This window comes from Dromaius novaehollandiae, chromosome 16 (genome assembly GCF_036370855.1).
Source record: "Dromaius novaehollandiae isolate bDroNov1 chromosome 16, bDroNov1.hap1, whole genome shotgun sequence".
In the NCBI taxonomy this organism is placed as follows: domain Eukaryota; kingdom Metazoa; phylum Chordata; class Aves; order Casuariiformes; family Dromaiidae; genus Dromaius; species Dromaius novaehollandiae.
The window spans coordinates 1,877,499-1,892,970 of record NC_088113.1 but is presented as its reverse complement, the minus strand read 5'-3'; the positions used below and the strand labels follow the sequence as shown (position 1 = coordinate 1,892,970).

At 41.0% G+C, this 15,472-nt stretch overlaps 1 protein-coding gene across 1 annotated transcript; it reads right to left on the bottom strand.

Annotated features, from left to right (window-relative positions):
- Positions 1–1,371: 1,371 nt before the first annotated feature.
- On the bottom strand, positions 1,372–14,278 carry EIF2S2 (eukaryotic translation initiation factor 2 subunit beta). Its single transcript, XM_026112648.2, has 9 exons — positions 14,095–14,278; positions 9,293–9,473; positions 8,210–8,313; positions 6,891–7,026; positions 6,476–6,576; positions 5,894–6,042; positions 4,910–4,966; positions 3,787–3,872; positions 1,372–3,024 (listed from the first exon to the last, which is right to left on the bottom strand). Exons 1-9 carry the CDS (start codon positions 14,107–14,109, stop codon positions 2,849–2,851), a joined length of 1,005 nt encoding a protein of 334 aa, XP_025968433.1. The 5' UTR covers positions 14,110–14,278; the 3' UTR covers positions 1,372–2,848.
- Positions 14,279–15,472: the final 1,194 nt, after the last annotated feature.

The following is a 15,472-nucleotide window of genomic DNA, read 5'->3' as shown; positions in this document are numbered from 1 at the left end:
TCAAATAGGAAACTACAGAATTATACTCAGCCTGAGCCAGGACCTGCTATTCCAACAACACAGGATTAACCCTTACCATGGTGAAAATAATTTAAAAATAGAAAAGCAAGCAATTATTTTGGAAGCCAGGGTGGCTTTCCAGTTTGTTGTCCTAAGAGGCAGAAACTGAACTGATAATTCCTGCACAGCTTCTGTTTTCTGCTAAATATCTGCCCTCACTTCATTCTCACGAGCTAGGCCCCCCTCTTTCTTGGATGCTCTTCTATTAGTCTCATAATCTGGAATAAGTCTGTGGGGAAAAACCTGAGGAGAGAGGCTGGCTTAGCTCAAATAGCTGGAGAAATGTTATCTAAACACTACAGACAAGTTCTAATGAATCTAGCTGTCAGCATCCTACTCCACTTCATATTCTCTTGACTTTCAGAGCTTTCCTGCTCTTGCTATTTCCCTACCCCTCCACCATGTATTATCATACACACTTCCACTTTCCAGCAGCAGCAGTCTTGAAAGTCCATTTTCTTCTCCTTACTCACCATCTTAGATGACCAAGTTACTCTGTCAAGTAGGCCCACAACTGACACAAACTATGGGTTTTAGGACAGAATATACATGACTTGAGAACAAGGCATGGTGACCTATGCACAACACTAACCAGAAATCTCACACTCTCAGTGGAAACTTTTATATAAATGCTTCTCCCTCACCCTTCTTTATGCCAATTCAGGTTTAAAAAAATATTGCTTTGACTAAATCCTTGCTCTGGCCGGAAGCTCCCATGAAGAGTTTAGTCCCACTAACTTTCACCATAGTAATCTAAAGTTATTTCTGCAGAACAGAGCCACGACCACCTCTAAGGTAGCTGATTCCACTGCTTCTATAATGGACCAGGGAACTAGATCTCTTCTCGGTGTACTAATTATTTAGGTGATTCGAGCAAGGTCACCTAACTCCTGTGTTCCAATCCTCCATCTATGAAAGGGGGGTAAAAGCATTTACCTGGCTGAGGTGAGTTAGAGAGATTATTATTCTTACAAAGATATCAGTACATCATAAGTTGATTGACAAGAAGACTCCTTTAGAGCTCTTGGGGCCTCCAGTGATACACATCTCAAAACAGTCTCTTCTGTGGGGGCTGGGCTGAAAGATGTGTTGTGCCTTTACTGCTGGAAAGGAGTAAACCTGCAATAGCTTAGATCACTTAGTTAAGATGCAAGAAACTGTTTCACACATGGCAAGAGATGAAACAGACAAAATCAATCTGCCTCTATTATTGTGCTCTTTGTTAGCTCCCAGACTCAGCTAGCACTTCTCTTACTTCCAACAGGAGAATGCCTTGCTCTATTTGCTAGAGAAAAAACAAGGATGCAACAATGATGTTACAAGAGGCACTGATCCTGGCTTTATTCACTTAAAAGATACATCCAACATTTGTTATAGCTCACTTGAAATTCAAAATGCTTTAAAGAAACCAACTATAAAACCTTGACTTTAACCTTACAGTGTTGTCAAGTTTTCAAATAGCAAGTGACTTCCCAGCAAAACCATGTTCTGTATTAACATACATACAAATAGAGATTAAAATTCAATAGAAACTGTTCAGTTGCTGACATCAGATGAATCAAACTCAGAACGACCACCAGTTTCTTCCGGGAGTAGGCTGCTCTGGTGACCTGCAGGGATGGGTGCCAGGGTTCCTGAGCTACTACACTTCATGCTGACCCTGTGCCATTTTAGAGACTGATTAAATGAAAACTTTCTTCTATTACCCGATATAGTACCCTAGAGGGAGTACACTCCTCATGTCCATCTTTTTACTCTGCAGCTGAAACAAAAGTTCTACAGCACTTCAAAAGCTAGTTAGGACAGCACTATGTGTGTCCCCTAGAGACTATTGATACTGATCACTAGTGGAAAGAAGTGCGTGTTTTGTATCAAGAAGCATCAACGTGTAGATTTGGAACTTAAACTACTTGGCAGTATCTTCTGTAAATTCAAGATTGATATAAGACAGTGCATTAGAGCCACCACATAATGATGTTACCTGTATCCTTATTATTTTTTGCTGCATTTAATTAATTCTTTTTAAAAGTGGTGAAGAGTGCAGGACTTAAGAAAAATTTCTCTATAATAAATTGCAAAATTTAGTACTATGACACTATGCAAGCTTACAATACGGTTTATTAATTCTATGTTAAAATTCAGCATCAGTATGGTGTCTGAACTACCCCAAAGTTATGTTCTCCATAATTAAGCAGTGTCAATATGTCCTGATGCCACTTTCTGTGCAAAACGCTTTCTTACATTAATGTGGCTAAAGAAGCATGAGCAGTTCTCATGTTGGTATGACAGCCCTGTTCTGTAACAGATTTCTCTGTTTAGTGATAACCTCCCTAAAATAAGCTTGTTATGCAAAAGCAAAATAACCTTTATCTTAAACTTTATTCTGGGTCTTCGGACATAGTTCAATTGCATGATCTGCAGAACAACACACCAACCATTCCCATGAACTGTTTAAAGAGGAAACTGAAGGAAAAATCCAAATCAAAAGAAACTCACTGTTATAGTATCTTTAATTTATCTCATGTTTTACAGAAGTCTGAACGGATTAAAAAGCACCTCCTTTCCCATCACGTTCCTTACAGTTGGTAAAATATTCAATGAGCAAACGTATGTGAACAGCTTGAGGATCTGCATCTTGCAAGGATTTCACAGACCAATAAATCAAAAGCCAAATTTCTCATAGTTTTTACAATATTGTTTTAATACAATGGTAAATCCATTCCGACTGTAAACCTGTCCAGTCATATCTCCCCAGAACACTTTGCAAAATCCAGTGTTGATTAGCAAACTAGTTAGCTTTGGCACGGAGCTGTGCTCTCTTGCCTGTGACAGCCTGGAAACCAGTTTTGATGCTGGCGACGGAGCAGCGAGAGTGGCAGGTCTCACACTGCAAGAAATATAATCTGGTGTCCTTCTGTAGAATTGTGTCTGGTGACCGACACGTATGACAGGTGACATACTCCTCTGCAGAAAAGGAATGTAGTAATTAAAAGATAATGCACTGTCAGTGAACAAATCACCACTTCTTCAGCTTTTAACATAACAGCTGTCTTGAAAGCCTGTTTGAATACATCTAATAATTTGTAAGTGGCTTACCATGAAAAACAGAGGTTGAGGCAACCTAAAAATTCCCCCTAGCTCACAAAGGTTTTGCCTGGTACTTTGCGCACTGACACCAATGTTTTAAAAATAATAACCCGTTAAGACTTCTCACTGGCTTCCCATGTCTTTCTCTGCTGAAACAGCAAAAACAGCATTCTCAGAGGTCAGCAATTCTTGTACAGCCACAGCACTGTCTAAAGCACCGTTTTTTGTTACGCATAAGTTGCAGAAGATTCAGAATCCTTTGATTAGCAGCACACACACTGTATTTGTTAATTAACAAGCACAACAAACTTGAGAAGTCACAGTTACTGTTATTTTCAATATTCTTCCCCAAAGCAATGAAATGAAAGTCAGATGAAAACAAGCAATGCTCAGACACACTCACTAGCTTCCTTGGTATGTCTCAGTGCCAGGACAGAGCAAGTCTTGTTTGCTTATTATAAGAATGATAAAGCAGCCTGTGGTTCTATTATTCCATTATAAAACAGTAGCAAAGTCAGAGCTATTCAGCACAGAGCTTCCACAAAACGCCCACAGTGGGGCACGTGCGCCAAACATGGCCCACACATTTTTGGAATGGGCCTAGGAGAAATCTATAGTAGAAAAGGGAATTATACTTACTGATATATCTTCTCAAGACATTTTCTATCTGTTTTTGCTGGAATCTTCCTTTGATTACAAGTTGGTTGTTACCATCTATTGAGCCACTAATTTAAAAGAAAAATGAACTAAGTATTTGATTTCCAGGAGACGTCAAGTTGTTTAAAAAAAATAAATAAAAACAAGAAACAGTCAGGAACATGAAGCAAGTTAACTGATGCATTCTTAAAGGTAAGAAAAAGCCAAAATTACTTTGTGGAAAAAAACTGCAAAATTTTGAAGACACTTAAAAACCCATACAAAGTGTTGCCCAAACATTATCCTTAGTACAGTAATACCAAACACTGGCACAGAACACCAGCTTCATAGTTAAGCTGACAATCAGAAGAACTTAACAGAATGGGAAATTTGCACCGATTTCTCTCACAAAAGTGACTAAGACAACTCTCTAGTAAGGTGTAGTATGACTAATAAGACCTTTTCTAGCCATTCTAATATAAGAAAGAGAAAATGAAAACTTTTTCAGATTATAGTTTGTAAATTTTTAACTTGTCTGGAGCTGAAGAGATTTCAATGACCAAACAAATGGGCACTCATTTTATTTATTTTGCCATTAGGCAACAAATGAGAAACGAATAGACAATGAAATAACACACTATGAAATCTATGGTTAAAGCCATAGCAAAAGCACTCGGTTGCTTTTATAAGACCGAGAGATTTAACTGCAGCATTAGACAGAATAACCAGCTACTGGCCCTCAGACTTGCCATTAGGCAGTCAGGCATTCCCTGCCCCTTAGCCATCACCTGGCTTCTTAGGATGATACAAGCCACAGAGTCATACTCATCTAAGTGTGACTAGCAGCTCTGCTAGAAGAGCATGTTTGAGAAAGGTCCCAGACAGGGAATTCAAAACCTCATCCAAACTGTTCCTAGGGACATTACAGTTTGCATCTGTACCTCTTCCCTGATACGCTGTCTCTTCAATTATGCAGCACAGCAGCTGTGTGCAAGGAAGACGAAACTGCTGTTCAAGCACATATATAAGGATCTAAAACCAGGAATCTTCTTTTTGATTAGGCAATGTCAACTACATTGCCACTGTTTCCTAACACACATTCACGCAGGACTCCCAAGTGCCTTACCTTGTACCCAATTCTGCCAACAAAAATGCCAGGAGATGTTTTGGCTGACGATGTAATCTAAAAATAAAGTAAAGATATCTTTAACCTTCCCCCTTCAGAGAAATCTGATATTTACATAGGAATGGCAGGCTAAAATGATCTTTAGTTACCAAGTTTGTAAGCGAGCAACCCAAAAGGGTCTGCACCAGAGAGCACAGGCAGATATTACTGAGAACACAAGAAGGTGAAACAGCTCACGAAGGATAACTTTCAATAATTACTGTGATTGTTATTTAAGTTTTACATCTGAGATTTTCCTATTCTTACTAGACATACACACCCCATATTGTGCAAAAGGCTTACTAGCTACCATTAAATATTTGCTTTAGCAAGCTACTCAGATCCTCATTATCATTTTATCAGGACTGTTTTCTGACACACTTATGAAACAAATCAGATGCTGCATTCCTAGAAGCACCCACAGAAAACAAAACTGTTTGCACTAGAAATAATTAAGATAGAGATAAAATAGTTTTTAGAGAAAGCGTTGCAGCAAACAGTACAAAAAATACTGAAATCCATACCACTTAGCAAAAGAATAGCAGTATAGGAGCATTTGCAGTCTGAAAGCTCAAGATTAAAAAGAGCATTTCCTCCCCACCACCAAGACTTGCAAATAAATACCGCTCGTGACCCAACTACGCAGACTTACTGGAAATCAGTGGACTCACAATAGCAACAGATTTAATTTCAATCCATGAAGTCCACTATTTTCACAATTCAAGTGCAAACTAAGAAACCATCTCAATTACCACTTTTGAAAGCTAAAGTGGTACAGCTTTATAGTTATCTTAACACAGAAAAACGCAGAGGAAAGGAGTAGGAAGATTGGAGCAGTTCATCATAGCTTTTTTGCAAAAAAGATGCATTCAACAGAACGGCCAAAAGCACGGAAGAAGGTGGATCTATTCCCTATTCCTTAGGAATCGTAAGAGTAAAACTTACAATTTGCAGATATCTGTAAAGTTGACAAAAGATGTTTTCTTGGTCCCTACTCTTACAACCTGCGGAGGCTTCATGACAAATTTTCTTTTTTCTCCAGCTACCATATCTGGATTCTTTTCCCGCATGATGTTAAATACTCTATTGAGCAACTGCAAAAAACAGACGTTCATATCAGTATCTCATGTCTCTCAAATGAAGTACAATCAACTTCCAACAACTTGAAACAGCATTCACAAAGAACATTAGACCTTCTTTGCCAATTAGTTTTCCCCCACATGCTTTTGAACATACATTAAAAAAAAAAAAAATGTTCTGCAAAAGGTAAATGCTGTTTTCCCAGGGTTTACTACTTAACATACAAGTATCTCAGTCTGTCTACAGAGCTGTTTTAACTATCACTAACATTTCCCTATATGAAAATGAGCCATGATAAAAGATGTACTTCCTCTTATTTTTCTATTCATGCGTTTCTGCCTACAAGCCCTTTAACCTTAAGTTAGAAATAGGACATACAGGCATAAGGCCTATCACTGCTGGCGCACATCAACATGGAAAATATTTTGAAAGCCTTCTGAACATTACCTCATCATATGTGTAGTCCCTTTCTGAGCCTGCCCACGCAGGTCCTGACTGAAGGCTAAAAGAAATGCCATCATCTTTTTTGCTATCCTCATCTTCAAAGGCTGTAAAGAAAGTTGTTTGGGACTCATTAAGAAGAAAAGAAATATTTCTTTAATCTTGTGCTTATGCTATTTCTGAAAGGTACACTACTGAAGATTCCACTAAGATATGGACACAAGTTTTCCCTGTTTGTCTACCTACACAGGTCATCAGCACTCACAGGGAATTCATACAGTGCTTCTATAGAACATTTTCCTGATAAATACAATAATGAGTAACAAAATGAATTTTGAAACAAAGACACTTGAACAGAAATTATTCATTTACAACATAGACTATATTTCAACATTCCCATTGAGGAAGATTGTAATTTTACCTTCATCCTTCTCCATTATCTCATCTTCATCTGGGAACTTTACATTCTTCTTCTTCTTCTTCTTATTGCCCAGCATGATATCAAGGTCATCTTCAGGTTCTACTGCTTCTGGTACATCTCCCTCAATTTTTAAGTCCTACAAAGAAAAATAATAAGAATATAGTTTACGATTTTGCATGAAACACAAATCTCCAAGGCAAAGCACTAGGAATAATACTAGAAGCGTATTATACTAGATGAATACTAATAGTATCCACCATGATCCTGAAATGTAACAGATTTAAATGGAAACTAAACTATGTTTAAGAGACCGCTACACTACCATACATGAAATGGGGCTAGATTTTTAAATGCCAGGCTCTCTAGATGCAATGAGATGCATGTGACTAACATGTAACAGAGTAGTCTTGTATTAAAACTTATTTTATACTATTTCCTTTAGATTATATGATTTCCTATGAGGTAATCCATGCAGATAAAAATCTTCTGGTCTAACTTCTGACTGGTCAAGTAGAAAGTCACACTACACTTGCCTAAAGGCATCAACCAATCTAAGGCATAAAAGAACAAAACATCCTGCATGCCAGAAACACTAAGGTAAAGCAAAGCTCTTCTATCTGCAGCCAGTCCAACTTGTTATCAGTACTTTCCTGGATGAAAGTATGTTTCTGCACATGTAAAGAACACAGAGCAAACGTTTAGTCTCTCTGTGGCAGACCAGAGGGACATCATCTTCCCCAAAAGGCACAATCTAAAGAACAGGCTTACACATAACATTTCTTTGTCCACTTGCTCTCTGGGCTTGCCAGTTACGTTGACAATATTATACAAAAGCAAGAGTTGGAATAGAACTCGAGAAGAGTAAAAATATCTTGTACACCTTCTGGAACACTGAGAACAGTAGCCAGTCATTTCGAAAGCAAGCACAAGAACAAAAATAGATTTCTTAGCAAATATATACCCTTCATTTGAAGGGCTGGCCTTTAGAGGATAATTTTGCGCATGGCTTCTGACATCATCCATTTACTTCTCTCACCTCGAAAGACTATTAATCTGATGCTAGTAGACCCTTACTACAAACTACAGAATTACTTGCTCATTTTACATGTTAGTTAGATTTCTAGGCAAAAAGACTGCAGTAGAAACATGTTAAGCAGAACATACTACATATGAAAGATGCAGTGAATCATAAGTTAAACTATTAATTGAATCAAGACATAATGACAGACTCCAAGCAACTCCTGCACAGCCAGTCACGAGAAAACAAAAGCAAGAAAATTTTCAGCAATAGACAGGATGGCCCAGCTTCACAAACAGACCTTTACACCTTCTTCTGCTTCATCTATGTCAAATATTTTTTTTGTTTTTTTCTTCTTTTTCTTTTGATTGAAGAAGTTTAAATCATCCAGGTCATCTGTTGCATCTAAGAAACAAGCAGTGGCAAATGAAGTATGAATGTTTGTAACTGCAGTAACAGTTTAGATGTTAAAGTTTTTAATTCACATCTGAAGTCTGCAACAAAAACATTACAGTAAGACACAAGCAGTGATCTCTAACCCCTATAGAAATTCTTCAAGTTTTAAAGGGGTCATTCCCCTCTACCCCAAAATACTCAGTGCCATTTTACAGTTTCTGCACCTTCTAATCATATTTTCTTATTTTTAAGTGCTTAATCTTTCTTGCTGCTGTACAAGGCAACTAGTTACTTTTGTCTCTATGGCGAACGTGCTTGGAAAAAATGAAGAGAAAACTGAAGGAGGAAAGTTTAGTTTCTTTGGTCTACGGCAGGACACAATTTTAGCAGCAAACTGGATTTAAGTTAACAGCACTCCCTTAATCAGATCATCTTGACATGGCACTGGCCTCAATTACAAAGCAAGATCACACACATGCTTATTTATTATTATTTTTATGCTTATTTATTACTTATTTTATTATTAATATAAGCATTACACATGCTTATATACACAATAAAAGCTTATTTCTTGAAAGATTTTGAAGAACACTCGTGATTATGGCACTCAATTGTCCAAAAACTAGAAACTCTTTTAACCACATTTCTGATTATTATTGCAACAATTGTGTCCGGAAGATTTAAAACATCATGCTAACTATTTTAGAGATCCCCTCTCCACTGTCTCATGCAAAAGATTCCATCTGAGTTAGGAAAGCAGAATTTACATAAGCTAATGGTAGCGTGCTATATGTTTGTGAACATGTTTTCAAGAAGGAGAAAGAAAATATGCCCTTCATATGTGCAAGAGAGTCCCTAAACACAAGCCCCTAAACAAATTAGGATGCCAGCACTATACATTACCATGCTAAATTCTTGAAATGGGGCTTCTGGTCTCAGAATACAGAAGGACTACTTTTGGCAGTTTACCTACAGGGATTTACTTTACCTTTCTTCCTGCTGTCTTCTTCATCTGCTTCCACATCTTTGTCCTCTGCTGGCTCTGGTTCAACTTCTTTTGTTTCTGATTGCTGAGTCTCTTCCACTTGTGTATCCCCTCCTTCTTCATCCAGCATGAAGGGCTTCTTCTTTTTCTTCTTTTTCTTGCTCATAGTAGGATCAAAAATCATCTGCAAAAGTCAAATGTTCAGCAGCAGCATAATAATCACCTACCATTTAATATTCAGAATGCCTTTAAGTTTCTCTCCACTTTCCTTCAGTTAACAGAATTGTTCTTTGGCTTCAATCTCAACCATGTGTTTTTCTAGACCTGTGACAATGTAATACAAGCTAGTTGACTCAACTCAAAACAGTGATTACATATGCTTCTTTAAAAAGATCACAAATTTTGATACAAGGCATAACTAATGTGACAAATCACAAGATAAAAAAAGATCTGAACACTGCTTGATAGTTTAGAGCTTTTGCTGCTTTTTCCACAACAGTCAAAATTTCTTCAAGTTTTCTGCCATCTAATTACTTGTTCATATGAAAATATATTAGAGCTGCAAGTCTCTGACAGACTAGCCACCAGCTGCTTCTTCCTTTTTGTTATCATTATGAGCTCAACTTTTGAAGCAAGTCTATATGATGCAACTGTTGACCCTCTCAGCATCACAAAAAATTTATCAACACTTATATCATATAAAATCTAATTACATGCTAGTACTTGGTACTTCCATTTGTAAGAGCCATTAATTTCCAGTTTTATTAAAGGGGGGCAAGATTTACAAACTACTCTTGACAAAAACATTCTGGACTAGGGAAGCTTAGAAGCAGCTGGTGATACAGAGGGACCGGTATCAGCTCTCAACACTATGAAGTAGCAAAGGTCCTTTTCTCCAGGGAAAACGAAGCTCAGAGACCAAGCAACTCATCTAAAGTTGTTATGGATTTCTTTATCCAACAAAGAAGCTTAATTCAGCTAGTCTAACTGTGAAGAAAGCACCAGCCCCAACAGTCATTTTTAACCTCTTCATCATCTGAAGACTTGAGATAATTAACACAGGAATTCTTCTGTTTTCCAACACAGTATCACTTTTTGCTATTTTTATTTAAGATGCAAGTTTGACCAATAGCCTTCCTCTGATGTCAGTTTGCTACATCCATCTGGCATATTTTCACACCATAATATACACTTAATACATCAATTTTAGACACTTAATGAGAGTCTTCTTCTATTCATCACTTACTAGATAAGAAAAAGTGCTCCCACAGAGAGTTAAAATTCAGCATCATGAACACCCTCACCCATAAAAATATCACCATTCCATCAAACGAGCAACTCTCCAACTTCTTGTATTCTTAAACCCTGAAAGTCCCCCCGCCCCCACATGAAGCAATCTTTTTCTCAGACAGTGTGATTTTCTTGTGATATTCTGGAACTCACATATTTATTAAAGGGTCTAAACTAAGCCACTGAAAGGCAGTAAATTGCATATACAGGTGTTTGAAGCACAGCATCTTAAAAATGTCTGCACGCATGTTTCAAGTATGTGATACTGAAGCCCAAGGTTTTCAAACTGCTGAAGTGTGTCTTCAGTTATGCACACCGTGCTAGGAGGGTTTTCAAAAAGTTCTGTCAGTTGGCTTCCCTCTAATGCTTAGTTAGACACTTGCATAAATCACGCTCTCATAATACATTAATCAAGGAACGTGAGTAACTGGTTATATTGTCTTCTAGCTTCCTCTTGTAACTTCCACAGTCTGATGAAAGAGATGGAAAGCTGCTGCATAGGCAACAGTCCACAGCTTTGGAAATGAGCCTAAGAACACCAAAGTTATGACTCATTTCAACAAGGAAGCTTTGCAAGACTCCCCAGAGTTACCTCTTACATGTTTAAACATAAAATGACATTTAGATCAGGTGTAATAACTTCCAAGAAAGAACCACCATCTCCCCTAAATCACTCTTCCCTCTGCAAGGGAAAAGACATCCTTCATCCTAAACTGCCATAAAGCACTTCTCATGTTTACAATAGACAGACTCTGTCTTCAGCAGTAATACACTAAATTGAAGTTAACGCTCAGGGAGGATTTCTGAACTCTGGAGGTAGTTTTAATGCTTAAACTACCAACTCCAAAACCACTGCAACCACTTTGTACTCTGATGGCCTACTCAACTCTTTAGTAGATGCTATATCCATCCAGTCAGGCCAAACCAAGCTTCTACAAATGCTAACTGCTCTTATGAAACAGAATATGAAAGTTCTGCAACCCTAGAGGGAGGTTGCAGAACTATGCCTAGACTGTTTTGCCTAAACTGTTCATTCATCAAGAGCTTCAAGGAAAACTAAGCAGGAGTCTTAAATCCCACAGTTTAACAAATTTAACATTAATTAACCTGATATTCTGAGCTTTGTCTTTCTCAGGGAGACACTTAGGAAATTTCATCTTTTTCCTTTCCTCTATTCAATATAATATTTGATTAATGGAAATGTTATGACATCATTTAAGCCCGGAAAAACCCTAGAGAAACAGCCAGCCCTCTGTTGAAGGGACTGTAGCCCACAGGCCAAATAATCAAACCCTGTGGTTCTCCTGCATAGAAGTGATAATACATTTAGGGAAATCAAATGAGTGAAAGATAACAGGAGGGAAAAAAAAAAAAGCAACACACACAAAAAGCTTCACAACCCCAAAGACAGAAGACAATGCTACTCTAAACTGCTGGGATAGTGGCACAGGCTGGGCATTCTAGCAGAGGTCACAAGTTAATCACATTTCACTAGCCTGTATAAACACAAATGTGCCTACTAAGCACATAACTGCCCTGATAAAGTCAGTGTAGGTATTCTTACGCTACACTGCATTGCTGCCTACAGGTACAGTGCAAGATTTTTTAAGATTATTCTACACCTAGACCTTCTGGTCACTCAGAATGTAGAGTCATCCACTACTATTTCCTTGGAGCTTCATAAAACGACAGGGCTGGATACACTTTTGTGTATTTAGTAGGGTTTTAAACTAATACGGCAAATACATATTAACAGCCTGCTTCTTGCTTTCAGTTTTCAAATTCACCTCCCTTGCAAATAGGATCAGTGCTGTCTCTGCTGTATCACCTCACTGCTGTGCAACAACCAACAGTAGATGCTTCTACCAGGGAGTTTCATTCTGTACAAAGTTATGAAAATTTTAAGCTACAGTCAAGTCAATGCAACTGCCAATACTTAGAATAAACTCTTTGCATGTAAACTGAAAAAAGATTTGTGACATCTGCCAGTAGCAGTTTTGTAAGGTTCTGAGAGCAAATTTGTCACTTGAGATTCATCTGCATTCACCCTCCCCAACTGTACATGATCATTGTTTTAAAAATAGCACCAATCTAACATCAATAAGAGACTATCTGGCTCCTAACAGAAGTCTTGGAAAGCATGTGCACGCAGTCTCATGCCTGCACGTTTCCATGAGATTTAATAGAGACACTTCAGAAGTCCTATCTGCTACCATTTTTGTTCTCTGACAGCCTACCTGATAAAGCAAGCCAAAGATAACTTTGATACTACATAACCCTGATCTCACTTTAATGTCAAAACCGATGCATTACGCAGGAGAAATAGTTTTAATGGCACTTAAGCAGAATCCAAACAGTTAAACTCCAGATTAATCACTCTATGGTCTGATCATTTGAGACAAAAAGCACTGGGTGCAAGTATTGCTGGGTCTTAATTTCTAGGAGCAGAGTACACTCTAGCTATTAGAACTGCAATTCTGTGCAGGCTAATTAGGCATCCAAATGCACAACATTCCTTCTAGGAGTCAAAGCGCCTGAAAACTTAAGTCTCAGCTACACTTGAAAAAATAAATGAGATGAGAAATAGTGTGATCACTAATTACGTAGGAAAATTTATGACTTGCTATCTGCAAGGCTAAAATGATTGGGTTTTGGTCAGAAGGAAAAGCTAAGAATCACACAGGTATTTTAAGCAACACCAGAAAGGAGATACAAGACTGAAAGCAGCCATCTCACGGATTTCAGCCAGTGCAGCTTCCCATAGGCTATACAGTCATCTGTAAAGGGTTCCTCATATTGCAATATTTTCCTTCTCCTCATAAAAGCAGCTGAAATGAGGTTAGGTAAAGTGCCAACACACGACATTGTTCTACAACACTTGAAAGTTTTCTCAGAGATGGATGTATCCACTTCCCTAGAACCGCCCCTAGGCTAACACCATTGGATCTGGAAAATGTGAAGTTCTCATTCGTTAAGATGTAGGTTTTTAGCTCTTGAGATTAGAAGAACAGATACTGAAACTCCCAAAAGACACTAAACGCTAAATATCGTTAAAGAGCATGAAACACGGCATGGGGGGAAGCTGCCTTCCTCCCCGGCCTTCCCTTGGCCGGGAGGCGGCCGCCGGCAGCACACGGGGAGATGCAGGCCAGCTTCAGGCCTCCCAACGAGGCGCGGTGTGAGACCGCTGTCCCTGGAGAGGCGGAACCCTGCGCCGCGGCCGGGCCGCCCCGAAGCGCCGTCAGCGCCCGGCCTGGCCCGGCCCGGCCTCCACCCCGCGCGCGAGGAGCGGCCGCAGGTCCCTGCTCCGGGCCCGCGGCGCGCGGAGCCGCCCCGGCGGGTGCCGCGGAGACCGGGAGCCGCCGCCCGCCCGCCGAGGCGCCGGCTCGGCCCCCAGCGCAGGCCGCGCCCGGCGCAGGCCTCAGGCCCGGCTCTCCCGCATGGCGCTGGCCCCGGCCCTGGCCGCGGCGCGGGCCTCGGGCCCCGCTCCCCGGCGGCGGCCGAGTGTCACTCACCTCGTCGCCCGACATGGCTGCGGCCGGGCGCGGAGCGGAGCGTCGGGAAGGCGAAGCAGCAGAGCGCGCAGAGTCTCGAATCAGCCCTTGCCCGCAACCGCCGCGCTCGCCTCTTGCATCAGCGCCCAGCGCTCCCCTCCCCCGCTGCGCCGCGCCGTGCTCCCCCGCGAGTGCGCAGCCACCAGCGCCGCCGTGCGCACGCGCAACCAGCCGCAGTGCCTCTCGGGAGCTGTAGTTTTCGGCGCCGCGCCTGCGCCGCTGGGCGGCGGCGGCGGCGGTTGGCGGATTGTCCGTGCTGCCGGGCGAGCGGGCTGCGGTGCGGGCCGGCAGCTGACGAGCACCTCGCTGGTGCGGCGCCGCAGTGCCAGCGGCGGCGGCTCCGGCAGGCAAGGCTGTCCCCCCAGGCGCGCCGGCTCAACGCCAGCTCCGGGCATGCGGGGCAGGCGGGCGGCGGCCGCCGCGACCGTTACTGCTGCTGGGAGCGGCGGCGGGCCCCTGCGAGCCCGGGCCGCACCGGGGCGGGCTGCTTGCCCTGAAGTGGCCTTGGCGGCCCAGCGCGCCTCTTCCCGGGATTCCCCGGGCCCAGGGAAAGATCAGCTTACATTGATTCTTTCCCAGGTTTACTGTGGTCAAAAGCGTGAAGGGGATGGGAGCAATAAATATCGGGAAATGCGAGGGCTGAGGCAAAGGGGGTGGGGGAGAGCTGGGTGGTTGCTCCGAACGAAGCAGCACAGAAATGTAATGCTGGTTTGTCCATCATCAAAAAAGAAGAGCTTTCCTTGCTCTCTCAGAACCCCTGAGGTGGGAAGGCAGCTCTGGAGATCATCTGGTCCAACCCGCAGCTCGTGCAGGGTCAGCTGGAGCAGGCTGCTCAGGACCATGTGCTGATGGGTTTTGAACGTCTCCAAGGATGGAGACTCCACAACTCCTCTCGGCAACCTGTTTGATCATTTCCACAGTAAAAAAGTTGTTTCCTATGCTTAAGTGGAATTTCCTGTATTTCAGCTTGTGCCCACTGCCCCTTGTCCTGTCACTGGGCACCACTGCAAAGAGCCTGACTCTCTTCTTTACTCCCCACCCCCATTAAGGTATATACATATATATACATATAATGATACTATAATCCCTGAGTTGTCTCTTCCCAAGGCTAAATAATCCCAGCTCTCTCAGCCTCTTCTCATTTATCAGATGCTCTAATTCCTTAAAACCTCTTCCTCATTACATTTCCTTTATAATAATTAATAAAATAATTTGGTACTAATAAATGACAGGATTACTTATCACAAAATACATTTTAAAAATCTGTCCTCCAGCCAGCTCTGTTTGAATTTAAAAGCTCATCAATTTCATACAAGATTTAATGTTAACAAAGAAGAAA